General features: G+C 36.4%; 1 protein-coding gene across 2 annotated transcripts in view; it reads right to left on the bottom strand.

Annotated features, from left to right (window-relative positions):
- ttc37 (tetratricopeptide repeat domain 37) overlaps positions 1 to 21,268 on the bottom strand; it is a 197,322-nt gene that overhangs the window by 140,631 nt on the left and 35,423 nt on the right. For both annotated transcript variants that reach the window (XM_039759363.1, XM_039759362.1), the window contains exon 8: positions 7,556 to 7,664. In XM_039759363.1, coding sequence (XP_039615297.1) covers positions 7,556 to 7,664 — 109 coding nt within the window. The remainder of the gene's footprint in view (positions 1 to 7,555; positions 7,665 to 21,268) is intronic.

Consider the following 21,268-nt stretch of genomic DNA (forward strand, 5'->3'; position numbering starts at 1 on the left):
ACCCTTCACCCTTCTTCTTATTCTATATAGGAATATATATTAGGAATATATTTGAAAGTGTTATAAGAGGGGCTCAAGGGTATGAGGATATGCATAATTTACCAAGGCTGTGGAGTCGCAGTCAAGGACTCAGAGTCGGAGACAATTTTGGGTACCTGGAGTTGGGGTCGGAGTTCGCAAAAATGTACCGACTCAGACTCCTAGTAAATTTAAATTGTAATGAAAAAAAAATACAGCAAGTTCAAATGTCCAATTTCACAAACAATAGTCATAATTAAGTACTTCTCTGATGTAAGAAAAAAGCTCAGTGCATAGTTGTGTTACTACTAGTGTGGGATTCAGCTGAGCTATTATACAACCTGACATTCACATATTGTAATTTGGATTATGGTATATTACAAAACGTGTTTTCATTTTATTTCAGATATGTGTTTAACAAGATGTAGGTGTAGGTGTGTGCTATGGCCTGATCTGTGTTCAGGGGTTCTGTCTGCACTCTCCACAGATGCTCCCACCCAGGGCTGAACTTTAGCATAACTTTGCACACCACCTGTTCTAGAAGATTTTAAAATTAAAAAGAACAGAGTCTATGTATTGTGACAGATAATGCTTCTAATATGTTAAGCACAATTGAGAAAATGAATAAAGTAGTTGAAGAGAGAAAGTGAAACCGAAGAGAATAGTGAAATTTTGGATAACATTGCTGAAGAAGCATCAAAGCTTACTACTATTCAACATATGCAATGTGCTGTTCATACTCTGCTCTAATTGTCAAATTGAGCCAAGTAACTGTTGTAGCCAGGGCCCCTAAAACAGACGTCATTTTGAAAAGACGTGCAGGAAAAGGAGCCATTTTGGATCAAACAATACGCTGGAGAAGCAGTTATTTGATGGTAAAGCGTTTGCTTGAACTAAAAGACTTTCTTGAAGAACTGGACAATGAAAATGTTTTATTAACTGAAAGCCAATGGGCACAAGTAAAAGAAGTGGAAAGTCTACTTTCTAACCCCTTTACTATCACCAAGAGGTTGCAATATGAAGGTTTAACACCTGGTAAATTTTCTTGGAATGGAAGAGATTGATATATTGCCTGAATAAAAGTGGAGGGCTAACAGCTGATGGCACTGTATCATCAATGAAGAAAAGAGAGTCTCTTACTGGATAATTTAATCTTGTTAGCTGTTATTTATGACGATCCAATGAGCCAAATTTTGTTGAGCAGTGACCAAATTGCAAATGGAAAAAAGGCACTCTATGATGTAGCAGTTCGCATGAAGGGATTACTACTACCTGAAACACCACCACTGGATGAAGCTATAAGCAGTGGTAACTCAGGATCATCCTCTTCAAATGAAGAATTAGACTTTGGTTCCTACTTGGATATGGAAGCTGCAAAAGTCCAAATACATAGATTCCAGCAGAAGTTTTTAAAGGATTAAAAGAAGTTGAAAAGTATGATCACTCATCGAAACTGACTGTAGAAGAAGCCATCCTTGTTGATCCAGAGATTATTAGTGATGCGGCTAGAACTATAACAGCAATGCCACCCACCCAAGTCAGTGTCAAAAGACTATTTTCAGCTCTAAAAATAATCAAGTCAGATTTAAGAGTTTCTATGAAAGAGGATCTGGCAGAAGCAATTCTGTTTCTTAGAACACTGCATGGAGTTCATTTTGAATTGCATTTAACAGCTATTCTACTCTAGAACCGTATTCCAAGTTTAATATATAAACTGCTTTAGGTTTTCCAGCTTTTGTTTATGTAGTGAAGCTTCGTTGTTTTGTGGTTTATATTTTTTGAACTGGTAAAGTTCCTGTTCCAGATTTTTACCCACACTAGTACTTTAGTTTTACCCATTAGTACTTTAATAAGTAAAACCTTATTGTTTTCAGTTTTTTGTCTTTTGTTTAACTGGCCAATACAGTAGAGAGTCAGCTTCCTAGCCAGTAGTTCTGTGGTTAAATGACGTGTATGTTGCCTTCCTTGAATCAACATGGAAAATACATTAGCATATTAACACTAGAATTACCAGAGCCAACAAAAAAAACTCATAAATCTGGCCTACCTCTCTGTCAGCCTCTTTTGTCTTCTAAATGTGTTGATAAACCCAAGCAGCCTGCTATACTATCCTCCCACCGTCTCAGAACGGGCAAGAAGTTCTCCCAGTTCCTGCCTTGATTGATTATCTGGGAGTGAGCTACCCAGAATTGTACAGGGAAATAATTTGATGTGTGTTTTGTGTCTACAACAATCTATGTAAACACATCGTTAAAAGAGAAATGTTTTTCATGTTTTAGTAATAAATGACAAAATGCAGACATGAACTGTATAATGTGTGAATGCTGATGGCCAAATATCAAATAAACACTTTCACAAACAGTGCAGTGGTTAGAACTGCCGACTTATAAACCTGAGGTTGTGAGTTCGAAACCATATCCCCCGCAAATTTACCGTTTTGAGTAGTGAGCTGCTCTTATTGTTAATATTATATAATAAAAACATACATTTGATTTGTGTCTGTAACAGCCGGTGTAAATTTATAGGACCTGTAAAAGTTAGCATTTTTTTCACTTTTATTCTCCCAGTCACGATCACGATACAACACCCACCCCGCCAACCCCAGATCTGACTTTTTTACTTTTTATCTGAAACTGGGAACAACTGTAGATGTAAGTGGCGTTTTGAGACAATGGAACTGGAAATTCTCTGATCTGGATGGATAAAAGCTGACACACAAATGCTGGTGAATCTGACTTCTTCGTATCTCACCGTCACTTGAATTTTTTTATTCAGTTTTATTGAGTGTTCCTGCTCACGCTGAATTAGTATGCAACTTATGGTCCATGATGAAAAGCTGCATTGACAAAAAACAGAGATATAGGTATATATGATATTTGGAATTATTCATTTTATGACCTGTATAGTACATTTCAGAAAACATTGCAGCACAGATGCAACATTATTCATATTACTCATATTCATTCGCATGCCTTCTTGTGCTTGTAATCAGTGACACTTTCTCCCCCCCCGATCTTGCCCATGCAGTCTTCACATTTTGGTGAACGGTGCTGCTTCTGTTGTACTCCAGGACATGCAGAGAAAAGAACAGCAAAGTGAGGTCAGTTCTGCGCTATATGCAAACATCAGATTCAAAAGTTAACAGCTCCCACAAACCCAAGGAACGTCCTTTCTACCTGTTGCAATGTACACACTTCTCTCAGTACTGTGTTACTATTACACTGATGGGGCTGGGGAAGCAGCAGTCTTGGAACAGAAGCTTGTCGATGTTGCATCCTCTTTTGTTTTATCCATTGCCTTTTCTTGTAAGAAGCGACTATGAAGTTCCTCTGCAAGGTGAGCCATGAACACTCTTCTTTTCTCAGTGGCCCCCGTGTATACCTTATACAGTACATGCACGCTGATCACCGCCAGGTCAAGCTTGTTATAGTACAAGCAACAAGCCACCTGCATGCTCCTTCTCGCACTGAATAACCTCACGCCTTCTGGTGCACAATGTCAAAGCAGCACTGAGCAAAAAAGAAAGAGACAAATATATGTGACATTTTGAAGAAATCATTTTATGACTTGAATAGTACCAATCAGAAAACATCATCGCACTAATGCAATATTATTTGAAATCGAACCTTGTCAGATCAGGTGTGAATTTCTAATTCCATTGTTAGATAGAGTCAGATCGGGTTGGGGGTTGGCTGGGGTTTGGGGCAAGGAAGAGCGTCAACGTGACTAAGAGAATAAAACTGAAAAAAAACTTTTACAAATACCATACATTTACAGCTGATCTGACGCTGTTTGCTTTCAAATAATATTGCATTAGTGCGATGATGTTTTATGATTGCTACTATTCAGGTTATAAAATGATTTCTTCAAAATGTCACATATATTGTCTCTTTCTTTCAGGTGTGTAATAGAAACCACAGCATAGAGAGAAGTGTGTACATTGCAACACGTATACATGTCGTAAATGTAGAAAAAACGGTCCTTGCATGTGTGTGAACTGTTAACATTTGAATTTGATGATTGCATATAGCGCTGAACTGACCTCTCTGTACTATTCTTTCCTTTGTATGTCCTGGAGTACAAAAGAAACACCACCATACAGCAATATGTGGGGACTTGCAAGATCAGGGAAAAAAAAACAAAACGTGGTCACTGATTACAGATGTTATGTAAATGAATATGAATAATGTTGCATCTGTGCGGTAGTATGTATCGTGATCGAGACAGAGAATAAAAGTGGGAAAAAAAGCTAACTTTTACAAGTACTATAAATGTACACCAGCTGTGTAATAACAATCTATTATTTCCACTCTAAACCTTCAGCACTTCACTCCCAGATAATCAAGGCTGGAACAGGGAGAACTTTGTGCACGTTCTGCGGCAGTGGAGGGATGGAATAGTAGGCCATTTGCTGCTTGTCTTGATCGGCACATTTACAGTTACAAAAGAAGCTGATGGAGAGGTGCAAAGGGATTTAAGGTGTGCTGGATGTACGAGTTTTTTCATAGGCTTTGGTAATTTTAGTGTTAAATACAAAGTCAGAGTCGGGGAATCAGAGTCAGAAGTACCGGAAACTAAGGAGTCGAAGTCAAAGAATTTATTTACAGACTCCATAGCCCTGTAATTTACTACCAATAATATTAAACTGAAGGGGAATAGATCATCCCATGGTGAAGTTGGGGAAGATAAAAAATAGTGGAAAAATTATGCAATAATACTGGTAAAGAACAATTATTAATAATCATAGCAATAGATCTCGAATAGCATCTGATTTGTGCTACAACTATTATAACTCATTTAAAGGGACCAGACACCAATGGGTGGGCACATATATCAACATACTGTAGTTGGAAATGTTATACTGTAAGTGCCAGAGGACAGTAAAATCCACCTAGATGCTCTATAGATTCATAATGTAATATGAGGCCATGGTACCCAATGCACAGGCCCAGTTATATTCAGCTGCAAGACTGACTATGTAAGTAATGAAAGACACAACAACAGAAAGAATATATTCACCTCTGCAGAAGAAATTAAGTAGATCTTCACCTACACCACTGGTGGGATTTAGTGATCACCATTTAGTAACACTATGTTAAATGTAATTGTCCATCCAATTGTATTGTTACTTATCATTGTTATCAATTTTACTATTGTAAATATTTATTTATGCTTAGACGAATGAAACAAGAGCTACATCAGCACTACACCCCATATTTCCACAAAAGTTCTTAAGGAGCTGTCTACACTGTGAGGGGGGATTGAGTACCTTTTGTTTTGTAGATAAGACCTTCAAGGATTGTTTTCGCCACAGATACAGTGACAAAGGGTGGCATGTAACATAAGTTTAATATGTCACTGTCCTCTGTAAAAATATATTTTATAAATCTACTTTTATTTCTACTCACAAGCACAGTTGACACAGATTTAGCACTGGGGCTCATCATTTAGAACTGCTAGGCAAAGCATAAGACAAGATAGATGAAGGCAGCTGGGGAAACGTGCACTATTTTTCATCTGTCAGAGTCAGCATGAAATTGTATCCTCTTTGCCTTGTTTGGAATTGTATTATTCATCTAAGTGGGGGCCTGCACATGAAGAAAGAGTATAAAGCCTTGGAACATTGCCCGGCACAAGTTTGAAGCCGACGGACAAATGGGAGATACCGCCATCCAATCCTGAAAATCCTTCCAACGCAGCAGCAAAAATGGCAAACTCTACACACGCAAACTGGGTTCTTGCCATTGGCTTCCTTTGTCTGTTATGCAGCGTAAGCCGTCATTAAAGAAAGCTAAGTTATTTCTCCGATGTGATTTCTTGCCGCCGTATCACTAAGGAAGGGGTATCGCCTTTTAATATCATATCGATATACAATCGGGTTATGTAACACACCACAATTACAAAAGAACTCCTTCCAACAAGGGAGCTAATGCCCCCTGCTGGATACAGTCATCTGATGTGAAACATCTTATGTAATCTCCATTTATTTGACTATACATGTATTTTTCTCGTTTCAAGGACAGAACTGAAGATTTGTAAGGCAGTTTACCCTCCACTTCATCGAAAGCAAAAGTGCCAGTACCTGCCAGTACTGGTGACCAGAAAAAAAGATTTACTATCCATGAAAGGCTGTCTAATGAATTTTACAAACTTAAACTAAAGTATAATAAGGAGTAAAAAATGAAAATAAAGATAAAAGTAGAACTAAAAATGAAGCAGAGAGATGCAACTCACAAATTTTACTATAATACACAAATTTGTAAAATAAATATTGTTTTATATATGTGTAATATCACATTTTTTAGCCATACCAATTTAATTATACAAAATAATAACTACAACTTGTCACTATATAATTCTCCTTTGTCTGAGTAAATGAAGCACCTTAACACATGAATTAGATGAACACCGTTTCAGGTGCCTTCTGGGAATTTTAGCAACATTTATGCATGGGTGTTTTTCAACAGTAATTGTGCTGTTCAAATTTAGACAAACTGATTTGAAAACACAGTGGTGACACAGTGGTCATATTAACCAGTGACATTTTTTTAAATATAACATGTAAGCTTTGACCTGAATCAATACCATAACTAGGATGAGGCTCTTAACTACAGAAGGGAATAAATACAGCATTTTTGTTTTTTACTTTTCACAAAAGTAAGGAAATTAGGAGTAATCCAAACTCTGTATAATTTAGGTCTAATAGCCAACAGGTTCTTTGCTTACAGGGTCCAGGTGACCTGATTTATTACAAGAACAGCTCGTCTTTTTTCCCCACTAACTCTCAAATTTATATTTCAATGCATCACTGCAAGAAACAACCATTTCTACTCACTTCCTGCATTAGCACAGACAGCTTCCTGGCTGAAATCGAAAAAAGAAGAAACTGAAAAGGTGGAGGCATCTACTCTGAGCTACATTATGCTTAGTAGTCTACCACGACATGTATGCCACATCAATGGGTAAAAACAAGTGTAATTTTCACATTAAACCCTCTGATTATTTTTTGAGAATGTAAACAACTATTCTCCTGAGGTGCTATCTCCAAACTATTTTATCCTCCTGAAGCACACAACTCTGGCAAAAGTGTAGGGATTGCTTTCCTTTCACCTGACATGTACCCATATGCAGTGTGTCCAATGGTGACAGTGTATGAAAGGAGAGCTCATTTACTTGACAACTTTTTCCATTTTAAGTGTGCTCCTTCTCCTAGCTAGAAAATTAATTTTGTGCTATGGTTATTCTCCTGTGGCATTTCACACCATTGGAGGGTGAACACACATACATGGCTAACTTAGCATTGCCAATCCACCTAATCTGCATGTCTATAAATTTTGGTAGGAAACAGAACATTTGGAGGAAAGCCATGTGGACACATGAAGAACATGCAAATTTCACACAGGTATTTCATTTTGCAATATGTTATTGTTTTAACTTGAAAATAGTTGGTACTTAGATTAATTAAACTAGCAATGTAAAAAAGCAATTTAGTATTAACATTTTTCTGAAAAACTGAAAATGTGGACAATAGACCTACCTTTGTCTATAAAGTGCAGACTAAGAAATTCGAGAGGAAAAGTCAATGAAGGGTAGAGGCATAGCATGGACTCACAAGCAGCTTTCAGCTTCACTTCTTCATGCGGCAACTAAATAAAACAAACAAAAACATCAATAAATAAATAAATAAATAAGAGCATAACCAGTTAGTTCACTTCAAAGATATTTAGGTCATATATTTCAAACTTGCCATGAAAGCAAAAGTGTATTACTGTATATAAAGCAAGCTTCATTATAAATTACTGTCTCGTCTACTAATGTAATATCATCATCTGAAATAGGAAACAAATTTTGCAGGTAATTAAAAAAAAAACTGGTACCTGATTACTATTTTAAAATGTTGATATTATAAGGGGAAAAAAAAACAACTGGGTTTTAAAATCAACATTTGGATTGAAAAATCCATACTGTATTTCACTAGTAAATAACAGCTGGGAATACTGATGTTTCCTTACAATGCAAGCAGCATGAGTATACTCTCCCAACACTGCATTGATAATGAAGAGTTATAGGATTCAGACCTAGGCTCTGTGAAGACAGATGGTAATAACAGCAATTATAATTAAACAAAAATAAAAATACAATATAGGAAGAACATCTTAAAGAAAAATCTGGAAAAATGCAAATGCATGTCATTTGCAGTACTGTATTTGAAACATATTTTTTTTTTTTTTTAAGAATTGATCAAATAAATCAATCAGTTTGTTTGCATCCATCCCGGTATATCCTAACTACAGGCTCACATGCACATACATAACCAAATTATGGTGAATAACCGGGTTAACAAAGGAACTTGGCTTTTTAAAAACCCATGTTTACATGGGCAAGTAATCTTCTGGAGTTTCCCTTTGCCAAAATGCTCTGATGTCATTAAACTGTGGCAAAAAAAAAAAAAAAATTAAAAGTCATCATCAGACACAATGAATCCAAAAATAAGAATGGAGCCTGAGATAATTTTCTGTTTTATAAATTTGTTTAGTCAAATTGATGTTTTATTATAGGAATCTGTTACCAGAAAGGTCACAGCACACTCTTTTCTGCTTGGCTGTGTGTTTGAGCTCAGAAAAGGAGCGACACATTGACATGTATGTTTCTTGCTTTAGACTCTGCTGCTGGAACAATAATAATGCAAATATTTTCACTTCAATAAAATATGTATTGCATTAGGTTACTCATTACTTTAAAAAGTAATTGGACTATGTAAAACACGGTACTTTTAATGTTATGCTACTGCGTAAGAGATTGTGTTGCTGAGTTTAGAGATGTACGCTCACCCAATCAACATAAATTTAGTAATATCTGAAAAATTGAGACAGATTACTTCAGCCAGGTGAAGGAATCATGTAATTGCCCGAAAATTTGCTTTTGGAAATTTACTTTATGGATGCTTCTATCCAAGAATGCAAAAAATAAATGCAAAGGCTAATGGAGTACAACGGACGTGGTGCAGACCACAAAATCATTTATGGCCACACAATCGGGTTATTGATGTAGAAATCTACCTCTGTTAACCAGGTTTCTCAGAGGCTAATTACCTGATTTCTCTGCCGGGAAAAAGGGTTTACATGGCATTTAAGAAAGTAGGTTTCTGTGAATAACTGGTTTATAGGAGCACACGTAAACCCACTTAGTGTAGAACAAACTCACAACATGTACAGTCTCATTATAAAGTAATTTGTGGAGAACATCATTAACAACAATAAACAGCACTTTTACCAAAATTAAGAAAGGCACGATGTTCTTTTTCTCTGCAAACTGTACAGAACATGTCTCACTACATTTCATTAGCTGTGGAATGTGATTAAGTAAGTACCTCTTCCTTTTCTTCTACAATCACCAAGGTCGTGGAGCAACCTGATCTGCCAACATCTAGTCAAATACAAGTTCCTGTCACTTTTAAATTTGGTAGTGAGGACTGGTTCCACCAGATGGAAGAGCAGCATCATGACCAAAGAAGTTCCATGAGTAAAATGAACATACACACTTATACATACAGATACAAAAACATAAAAACAAGAAATACGTTGTGACTGTCTGGGTTGACTCCACAACCCAGCTTGGCAGCTTGAACTTGTAACTGTTGATAATGAAACTGAGGATAAGCTGGACAAAGGAGGACACATACAGTCAGCAAGTGTTTCAGTGTTTTATTTACAAAGTGAAAAACAGTGCAGTGCTCTTCACTGAAAAAATAATTTGTCCATTAAATCAAAGTGAAAGTCTGCAAGTTTAAAAAAAATAAAAAAAATCAAAAAATAACACAATGATAAAACTGGAATAAAACCATATAGTCATAGGGTTCTTTCTTCCTTCCACCTGAGTATGCGTGTCTTCTTCCATTGCTCCCCAATCCACCACAACAGTCTTGCACTTGATGGAGACGTCTGCAGCTATGGTGCACAATTCTGACCCTCATCCCGACTACATCTGTCAACGTCTGTGGAAACACTTAGAGTCCGCTGTCCCTCCATCTTCCATTATGCTATTCTAGAATCTCTGGCATCCCAGAGAAGGACACCACCACCATTGGATACACCCCCCAGGGCTACCGACTGCTCGGACACACTAGTTCAGGCACCAGATATTGTGCCCTCACTCACAGTTCTCTGTTTTGTCTCCTCGCTTTGATTTTACTGTGCAGGCTTCCTTTTAATGTTCATGTGGACTCAGGCAATACAATCACCTGCTCCAACATGTGAATAAAGCACTTGACTAATCTGCTTGTATTTGCACGTGAATGCTCAATCATCTAAGCACTTTTATCAACCTCTGAGTGGCATCCTGCATCCTCCTGAAGCCTGCACAATCCATATATTCCAATTATTTTAACACACTGCCACAAACCTCTTTCATCACATAAAGTATATGCACTGCTTAAAGATGAGTCAGGGATTGAGAGTATCTCATAACTGAACAATTAAATAACATAATAAACAAATATGATGTAAATGCAGCCTAAACGTGGTATACACCCTCCCACTGACTATGTTTTTATAGTACTTTATACACTTAAAACACAAAAAACAAGTTCCTCAGATAGCACATTAATATGTAAATGTAACTAATATAAAGCATTTTTTCCAGATTTTCTTAACATATATTGCATTTCATTGTAATGCAGCATGCACAACTAGAAAAACAGAACTGTAAAATAATGATCCTGCACTTTAACCTTTTTTCTTTAACTAGCTGAAAAATGTTTCACGAAGAAACGTTATGGGGATTAGGGAAGTGCTATACAGACTTCTACCAGAGTGAATACCCTTCCAAAACAGCTTTTTACCATGAATATTTAATTTGCAGACTGCAGTAGAAAGTAGAAGAGTAACCATAATTCTTAATTTACCAATTTTCATAAACAATATTTGAATAATGTGATAAAAAGAGTACATACTGCTGTCTTTCATAATGGTTTAACATCTGACTTTTGTCATATTAACATCAACAGTACCATCTAGGCTTTGATGAAGTATCATCTGGACACAGATGAAGTTTAAGGAACTCATTTAAAAACAAGCAAATCATCTAGGTTACTATTTTCACAGTTTGACCCAAGATTCTTGTTATAATTATGTCTTCCAGGTAATTAATACGTGTTTGATTCAAGATTTTAAACCAGCATTAAGTAAAGTATTCAATTCCAGAGTAAATGATAGGTTTCCAAAACAATGTGGAAGGATCTGACTTCTGAAATCTATACAGGCATTAGAATTGGAAAAACTATTCACTGATAGTACAAAAAAAAGGTAATTAAATCCAGGTCTCTGGAGTTGTAGTAGTATTCATGTGCAAAGAAGAATGCTGAAAGGCAAAATACAACATATATAAAAATAAACTAGTTAAAAATATAGAGACAATAATTCTTATGGAGTACTGTATATAATTCACATAAGTTAACAGTTCTCACATCTAGTCATCCACTAGTGTAAAATATTTTCTACTGGCCGATTGGTTGAATTTTATATTATTACCAAAAATATTCAGAGTTTATTTGCTTTGCAACACATTACAAATAACACTTTTTAAAAAATCTAATTTCAATTACTTTTAAAAATGCATATTATGAAATATAAGATTTTTAAAAATTTCTGTCTGCTAGTTCCAAGTCCACAAAACAGCATTTTGAAAAGTTAATTCATTTAACATCTTACATTTCTGGAAGATGAAATTTCAACTTTTGACAAATTGGTAATGACACCTAAAGAAATCATAAGGATTAAAATTTTTAATCTACAGATCCTGTTAATGTTTAATCTATCACACAAATAACATACACATCTTTGTTTATATTTCATAATGCGGTAATTATCTTAAAGCAAGTCATATTGCTCATTGAAAATGCCTAAGAATACAAGCAGTAATGTTAGTAATTGTGCCAAAAGCATTCCTTTTTATAGAGGACATTTATGCTTATCAATATGAATACTTATATTTTACGAATTTTGCTTAATTGCCCCAGTTTGTGCCGTAGCAGCCTTCTCCCACCAATCTGTTCTCTTGAGCCAGAACCAACTCGCAGCCTTGTCTGCTGCCTCAGTGCTACTGCAAATGGCCCTCCTCCTCTCACCTGCGATGCCTAGTACAGTATAAGCCCTGCAAAAAGACTGTCATGCAAAGCCTCTTCATCCTAAATCCACAGGCAAGCACCTTTCCTTCCAGGCTTGCTTGCTGAAGTCACTAACTAAGCCCTCATACTTCTCTCTTTCACTCAGAGGTCTCCTCCATTTAGTCTTACCATGGCACAGTGAGTTCCAGCATAACTACACTCTTTGTAATTTCTGACACCAGAACATCATCTGGTCTAAGGGTAGTCTTGGTGATATGCTCAGGAAACTTGAGCTACCTGCCCAAGTCTACTATCAGCTGCCAGTCCTGTGGCGGTGTATAAAAGCTCCGAGCTAGACTTAGTTGTTCCTCTTGTTTTCTCACCAGTTCTATAGAAGCTGATGGTCTGCTTAAAGGGTTTTATCCTCTGGCAGCTGGTGATCGCACTACCAATGCTTTCCATTGTCTTAAGCACCTGGTCATCCCACCAGTGATATCAGCCTTCTCCCAGAGTCTTTAGGCAACAACTCGAGATACAAGCATTCTATTACTTAGATGAGACAGGATCTCTACAAATATTTGATAAGAACCAATCACCTATTTCTCTAATTACCAAAAAACTGTGATGTAAACAGAACAAATATCTGTATCCTACTATTTGTTTCACATATTTTTAGTAGTCTGCTAAAAGCTCTGCAGTCATGTGTGATGTAAGAGGGGGTAAAAACCTTTAAATACGATTAACTTATTCAAATCTTATCCTTGATGGGGGTTAGATTCATCGATGCACTGTAATAAATGTCTGCTATTTAATAATTAATTAATGTGACTCATGTTTCTTCCACATCACACATAAGTCTGGTCATTCATATTTCTTTTAGAGTGGTTTAAAGGGTTTGTTATGCAAATATTTTTTGAAAGTATAGCACTCTTGCTTCACTATAATAATTAGTATGAATCTGCATCTATTCATCTTTAATAAAAGATGGCAAAAAATGCAAATGAGACTAAATAATTTTGTAAGACAGTAATCTAAATAATTTTGTAAGACAGTAATTATTTAGTTAATACTATCCAAGGGTAGTTACAGTAATTAACTGATATTTTCTGTCAATTAATATTGGCATTGGTTACCATTAGAAAACCTTCCTGGCTGACTAACTAGAGTGCCATCAAGGCTACAATATTGTGGCTTGATGTCACAGACAGTAGTTTAACTCAACTCCTGCTCTGAACAGGTCAGTACTGAGTATAGTCATACTACATAAGTAGATAACTTTATTGCATCATAAGAAACTTCATTATTGGAGGTAGATGTATCATATGATGAATAAAAATATATTTTAAAAACAGGATTTTAATATATTTTGTCTTGATGGAAGCCGATAATTAGTCATCTAGGATTTCAGGATTCATATTACCGCAGTATAATGTGAAGCCTTCTTAATTTGCTGCACTCTTAAATATTAAATTGATTTAAGAGGAAATACTCCTTAAAACACCCTTTACACAATTTGCCCTTAAAGCACTAATCATGTGAGAAGCTGATTAAGTAGAAAAGCAAACTATCTTCACTATCAGGGAGATGGCGGGTGTTCAACAGACGTGATGTTGTAAGGAAACAAAATAATTTCAGAAAACTACATTAGCTTGTTTGCTGTGCACACATCTCTACATACTTCACCCTTTCTTGCACTCTAGTTGCATAACAGATTTTTGTAAATTGCTAGCAGACATGTACTGATTGTGGATTAAACGAGTAACTGCAGTAACACACTCCTATTTCGACAGATCCTGCTGACAAAAGCGGTTATACATTTTATTTTTAAACTGGTACAGTAAGTGGCATCATAAACAGGAAAGCTAAAAGCAAAAAGTTGTACATCGGGCATGTCAAACTCACAACCATTGGTGGGCTGCTTCGACTGCCATACATGCGTCAGCGGGCCGCACTGTAACAAATACTTTTATACAAACTTAATGCAGCTTTCTTTCCAATACTGAAAACTTTAAAAAGTGTAACACTTAAAGTTTAAAGTTTAAAGAAAAGCAATTTATTTCCATACAATCTCCGTACAACTGCATACAATTAAGAGTCTTAGCCTCTTAACTAGGTCCTTATATAGAAGTCTTACGGTGTGAGATCTATTTCTTTTATGCCGACACTTGGCATCTCTTGTTAGTAACCAGTTCGTCAATATCAGGCTTGAAATCTGTGCAGCTGCAATTTTTATGAGGGATGAAAGGTGCTCGACAGCAAGTCTTGAGCGATGTGGGGTTTTGGTAGCTTTCATTAACAAAAATAGTTGCTCAAAAAGGTAAGTGCTTCTGAACATAGTACTCTCGATGCCAACTTACAGGACCTGCACATACAAGGGTGGCAGGTAAGCATACAAGCCTGGCACACCAAATTCATTGTATTTTGCCTTCAGAATAGAATCTGACTGCAATTCAATCAATTCCATTTGGATATTCTTAGGCACATTCTCAACATTGTAAGAGTATGGTGACGTAAACAGTGCAAAGTCCTGTTTGTGTGAACTGAAATCACGAAAACGCTCACTGAATTCATTGCTCAGTTTATATTGTAAAATAAGCTGATATGCAAAAAGCCCCATGACATCCACTAATTTTATAAACTAAAACTCACAAAAATTTGTTAATAAACAACTCACCAACTTCTCGCGTCCACTTCAGATCTTCAGCTGTAGTCTGTACTAACTGTTCGTTACAATAATAGCACAAAATTACATAAAACTTGAGCAAAAAAACATGAAAATATCCATCCATCCTCTTCCGTTTATCCAAGATCGGGTCATGGGGGTAGCAGCTTGAACAGAGATGCCCAGACTTCCCTCTCCCCGTTCACTTCTACTAGCTATTCCAGGGGAATCCTGAGGCGTTCCCAGGCCAGCTGAGAGACATAGTCCCTCTAGCATGTCCTGGGTCTTCCCCAGGGCCTCCTCCTGGTTAGACATGCCCAGAACACCTTACCTGGGAGGCGTCCAGGAGGCACCCTGATCAAATGCCCGAGTCACCTCATCTGACTCTACTGTGAGTTCCTCCTGGATGACTGAGCTTCTCACCCAATCTTTAAGGGAAAGCCCAGACACCCTGCGGAGGACACTCATCTCAGCCGCTTGTAATCGCGATCTTGTTCTTTCAGCCACTACCCACAGCTCATGCCTAGGGTATCAAGGAGCTGACATCACGGCTGCAACTATACTAGAGGTTCTCAAGGCTGACTTCGCAGCCCTAGTTAAAGACACAAAGGAGAGGACCCCATCGACAAAAATTTTCATCTCGTGTCCACTACCTCTCGTCAGACGATCAAATGAATACTACAGTCGTCTGCTGGGTTTAAACAACTGGCTGAGAGGTTTCTGCGAGACTCAAGACATCGGGTTTATTGATAACTGGGACCTGTTTTGGGAAAGGCCGGGCTTCTTCAAGTGGGATGGACTGCATCCGAATAGATTTGGCGCCCGGGTCCTCTCTGAAAACATCGCTAAGGTAATTTGTCTATCTTGACTGTCTATTTCTACTATAAACCCCTTCTGTAATGCTACTGCTTTGATAGGACATAATGGCTTAACACAGTCTTCCGTTAAAGTGCACAACATTAATAATCTAATAACCAATCTTAAAGCACGTAAAAAATCTAGGCAGTGTGGCATAAACACAAATAATTTAATTACAATTACTACTTTAGATCAGCAATGCACTAAAACTATAAAAACAGATTGTAGATTACATAAAAAATACACACAGAGCGGTGTTAACAAAAATAACTTAGTTTTTGTTCCAAATACCAATAACGCACATAGAATTCAGCTCTGCCCTCAGAAACATTAAATATGGCTATATTAAATGTTAGAGCTTTAACTAACAAGACATTTTTTATAAACGATCTTATTAGTGATAGAAACATTGATTTTATTGCACTAAGTGAAATGTGGCTTAACTCAGACGGCGGCTGTTTTAATCGAATCTGCCTCCGATTACAGTTTTACTCGTGCAGACCGCCAGGGAAAAAAGGGGCGGCTTGGCAAACATTTACTCAAGCCGGTTAAAATGTAAAGATGTTAGTTTTGGTAAATTTAAGTCCTTTGAGTATCTCGCTGTTGTTATTCATGGAGATTCTCGGGTTCTAGTATTATCCGTGTATAGACCTCCTAAATATAACGCGTCTTTCTTTGAGGAATTCTCTGACTTAATGTCAATTTTAATTACGAACTATGACACACTCTTAATAGTCGGCGACTTTAACTTTCATATCGACAATCAGTGTGACCAAAAGTAAAGAATTCATGAACCTCCTGGACTCTTTTGATTTGAGTCAGCTCGTTAATCAGCCTACACATAAAGCAGGTCATATGTTAGACTTAGTGATTACTAAAGGACTAAAGTTGATATAAAGCAGGTCATTGATATTGGTCTATCAGACCATTTCCTTCTACTATTTAATATAGAAATAATGATAGAAAACATTCATGAGAAGCATATTGTTAAAAACGCTTCTTTGACTCATCAGCAGCTTTAAAACTTACAAACATTCTAAGCAATCAGTCCGTTTATAGTGCCAACTATAATAGCGAGGATAATGTAAATAGTAAAGTGGAAAACTTTAATTCTAAAGTAAGAGCTGCTGTTGACATAGTTGCACCTGAAAAGACAGTTAAAAATCTTCTAGCATTGTTATTCCATGGAAGACCCAAAGAGTGTCTGATTTAAAAAGAACATGTCGTAGAGCTGAGCGTAAATGGAGGAAAACTAAACTAACTATCCATTATGAGATATTGAAGGTTAAAATAACAGAATACAATAACACAGTCCGTCTTGAGAGGCTGCTATTTCTCTAAGATTATAAATAACAATGCTAGTAATCCCAGAGTCTTATTTTCTACAATTGATCGTCTGTTAAACCCAGGTAACACAAAGGAATGCCCCAGAATACTTCCAGTGAAACCTGTGAGAACATTGCTGTATTTTTCAATCAAAAAATTAATGATATTAGAGATAACATAGTATATCTCCCCAACACTGCAGAACCTCCAAAGCCCCGGTACTCCATTATAAACAAATTAAATGCTTTCACCAGGATAGATTTACCTGAATTACATAGTATAATCTCTCAACTGAAACCCTCCACCTTCGTCCTTGACCCAATACCAACAAGGTTTTTCAAAGAAGTATCAGGGTGCTAATTGACAATATTCTGACATAGTAAATTGTCATTAGATACGGGATCTTCCCAGACTGTCTTAAGACTGCTGTAGTTAAACCCCTGCTCAAGAAAAATAATCTTGACCCCTCTGCTTTGAAAATTTTAGACCCATCTCTAACCTGCCCTTCTTAAGTAAAATTCTAGAGAAGGCAGTCATTATGCAGTTAAATGACCACCTCAATAAACATGCTATTCTTGATAAATTTCAGTCAGGTTTCAGAACAAATCACAGCACAGAAACTGCACTCGTTAAAGTAGTAAATGACTTGCGGGTAAATGCAGACAGAGGCCATTTATCTGTTCTCATCCTCTTAGATCTGAGTGCTGCATTTGACACCATTGATCACAATATTCTTAGAAATCGCCTTAGTCAATGGGTGGGCCTCTCTGGCAGTGTCTTAAATTGGTTTGAATCCTACCTGGCAGGGAGAAAATTCTTTGTGAGTTGTGGTAATCACATCTCAAAGACACATGATATTCTATATGGTGTTCCACAAGGCTCTATCCTGGGTCCGCTGCTCTTCTCAATCTATATGCTTCCGTTAGGTCAGATTATCTCAGGTTACAACGTGAGCTACCACAGCTATGCTGATGACACACAGCTGTACTTATCAATAGCACCTGATGACTCCGACTCTCTCGATTCACTAACACAATGTCTTACTGGTATTTCTGAATGGATGAATAGTAATTTTCTCAAACTAAATAAAGAGAAAACTGAAATTTTAGTAATTGGCAATAATGGATTCAATGAGGTTATCAGAAATAAACTTGATGCATTAGGATTAAAAGTTAAGACGGAAGTAAAAAACTTAGGGGTAACTGTTGACTGTAATCTGAATTTTAAATCGCATATTCATCAGACCACTAGGACAGCATTTATTCACTTAAGAAACATAGCAAAGTTAGACCTCTTATATCATTGAAAGATGCTGAGAAATTAATTCACGCTTTTGTTTTCAGTAGACTAGATTACTGTAACGCACTCCTCTCAGGACTACCCAAAAAAGACATAAATCACTTGCAACGAGTGCAGAATGCAGCTGCTAGAATCCTAACTAGGAAAAGAAAATCCGAACACATTTCTCCAGTTTTGATGTCACTACACTGGTTACCTGTGTCATTCAGGATTGACTTTAAAATTCTGCTTATGGTTTATAAAGCCTTAAATAATCTCGCTCCATCTTATATATCGGAATGTCTGACACCTATATTCCAAATCGTAACCTTAGATCCTCAAATGAGTGTCTCCTTAGAATTCCAAAAGCTAAACTTAAAAGAAGTGGTGAGGCGGCCTTCTGCTGTTATGCACCTAAAATCTGGAATAGCCTGCCAATAGGAATTCGCCAGGCTAATACAGTAGAGCACTTTAAAACACTGCTGAAAACACATTACTTTAACATGGCCTTTTTATAACTTCACTTTAACTTAATACTGATACTCTGTATGTTCAATTCATCATAATAACTATTCACAGTGGCTCTAAAATCCGTACTGACCCCTACTCTCTCTTCTGTTTCTTTTTCCGGTTTCTTTGTGGTGGCGGCCTGCACCACCACCACCTACTCAAAGCATCATGATGCACCAACATTGATGGACTGAAAGCCAGAAGTCTACGTGACCATCATCATCAAGTCCTTCCATGAGAACCCTAAATACAAAGAGGACTGTTTCATTTATGTTAGGTAGATTGCCCAGAGGGGACTGGGCGGTCTCTTGGTCTGGAATCCCTACAGATTTTATTTTTTCTCCAGCCTGGAGTTTTTTTTGTTTTTTCTGTCCACCCTGGCCATCGGACCTTACTTATTCTATGTTAATTAATGTTGACTTATTTTTATTTTTATTGTGTCTTCTATTTTTCTATTCTTCATTTTGTAAAGCACTTTGAGCTACATTTTTTGTATGAAAATGTGCTATATAAATAAATGTTGTTGTTGTTGGAAAATGCGCTTTTGGCATTAGTAAGAAAAGTCAATAAGTAACGCCGATGATGCAGAATGATTCAATCACAAATGACAGTAATCATTTTGGACAAGTTTAGTGCTAACTAGGATCTGTCATGCAGGCCATGTGTTTGACATGCCTGATGTACATCATTATGAATATTTTGATACTGTGCACATTTTGTAAAAATATGTTCTATTATCTATTTTAATTTGTGAAGAGATGTATTTGAAGTGTTTCAAAGTCCCCAGTCACTGGCTAGTTGCTGATGACAGAGTAATCCTTTATGGCTGTGCATGCCTGAAAGTGGCTTCCTTGGGAATTTGTGATTTGTGATTTTATTTTTCATAGTATCTTTTCATATTTGTTTTCTCTTCAATTTTGCACATTTACAGAAAGCTTCTGGTTTAGTGTGGTTTTGGTTTGAGTTACCATGTGATCACTCCACCAGCCAGTATAAGCAGAAGTGAAACAAAATACCAGCACAGAAGTTTGATCGCAAAGTAGCAAGCTGAGCAAGGTTTTATGTCTCACATAAAGCTGGAAAAAGTCAATACTTTAAATTTCCAACTTACCGTTATCATTGGTGGTTTAATAAACAGTCAACAAAGGTATCGAAATGGAAGATGTGTTTTACTGAGGTGGAAGAACTTTATGAGGATGAACCAAAAATATGTCATTATAGTTATCAAACTGTAGGGTGTGACAATTTAAAGCACAGCAAGCAAATTAATAAAAAAAAATGGACTGAACAAAAAAAGCACCAGGATTTGGTACATATTAAGATTAATTGCTGGGGCTGCTATTTTTTAGAATGTATATAAATGATCAAAATAAAATTGTACCTATGAATAGAAAGCTGTTTACATTTGCAAATGACACAAAAGATGAACTGACAGATATTCTAAATTCAGCAAAACCAATAATAAATGACCTAAACAAATATGCAGAATAAAAGATTAAATAATGTATAGGTGATAAAAATAGGTATAAATAAAATATGGAATATCTGCACAAAATGAAAGATCACCTATGAGAAAGAGTCTCAAGGCACTGTAAACTAATTCCTGTCCAACAAGACAACCTACAGAATATATTAAGAAGTCTAATAGGATGTTTTGTTACAAAGCACTTTATAATATATTAAGATCATTAATGATCATCAATTTCACATATTGTAAAGTATGACACATGAGGAAAGAATGATGGGGAGTTGCATCTTTTCAGCATAAATAAAAGCAATTAATATTAAAAACTGAGTTAATTTTTTAGATATGACCGGTTACTTTAATTCTTCAGCAAAATCATAGAGGTACACATAAAAGTTGGTTGAAGTAAAATTTCTCAAAACATCAGTAATTTCTTTACTAATTAAGTCTCGCTACATATTTAAAAAGTAAATGGCACTTCATTACACATGATATTGTTAATAATGCATTATATAAAAATGTAGATTTTTCTTAATAGTCACCCAAGGGAATACATGTCATACTTTCATAGGGTTTACTAAAGATGCTCCGATCAATAGACCACTGATTTTCACTAAAAAAAAAGACTTGATCATTGATCTGTAAATTGGCTGATCACGAAACCCAATCTTTTCATCCTCTGCTTTTCTAGTCTTTCTGGTAATTTAGTTGCACTGCTCCTTTACAAAAGGTATTACGGTAATTGAGCCAGTTTGCGTCTGTTTTTTTTTTAAGCGAACTTCCAGTGGAGTAAACAAAGCAAGTCAAGGCTTGTTTAACAAGAGAGCAAAACATGATTGGAATACTTGCCTTTACGCTAAAGAAAGTGGAGTAATAAACTGAGAAAAAGAAATCAGAGAAGTCATCCTGTGCAATCACACAAATGGCAAGAAAAGCTTATATATGTCCTTTAAATTAAAATGGACATCATTTGAGTTTGCACAGCAAGCTTGTTTCAAGAGCAGCAGCTTACATTTTCAATTGGAAAAAGAAAACATAAGGATGAATT

Source organism: Polypterus senegalus, chromosome 7 (assembly GCF_016835505.1).
Source record: "Polypterus senegalus isolate Bchr_013 chromosome 7, ASM1683550v1, whole genome shotgun sequence".
NCBI lineage: Eukaryota > Metazoa > Chordata > Cladistia > Polypteriformes > Polypteridae > Polypterus > Polypterus senegalus.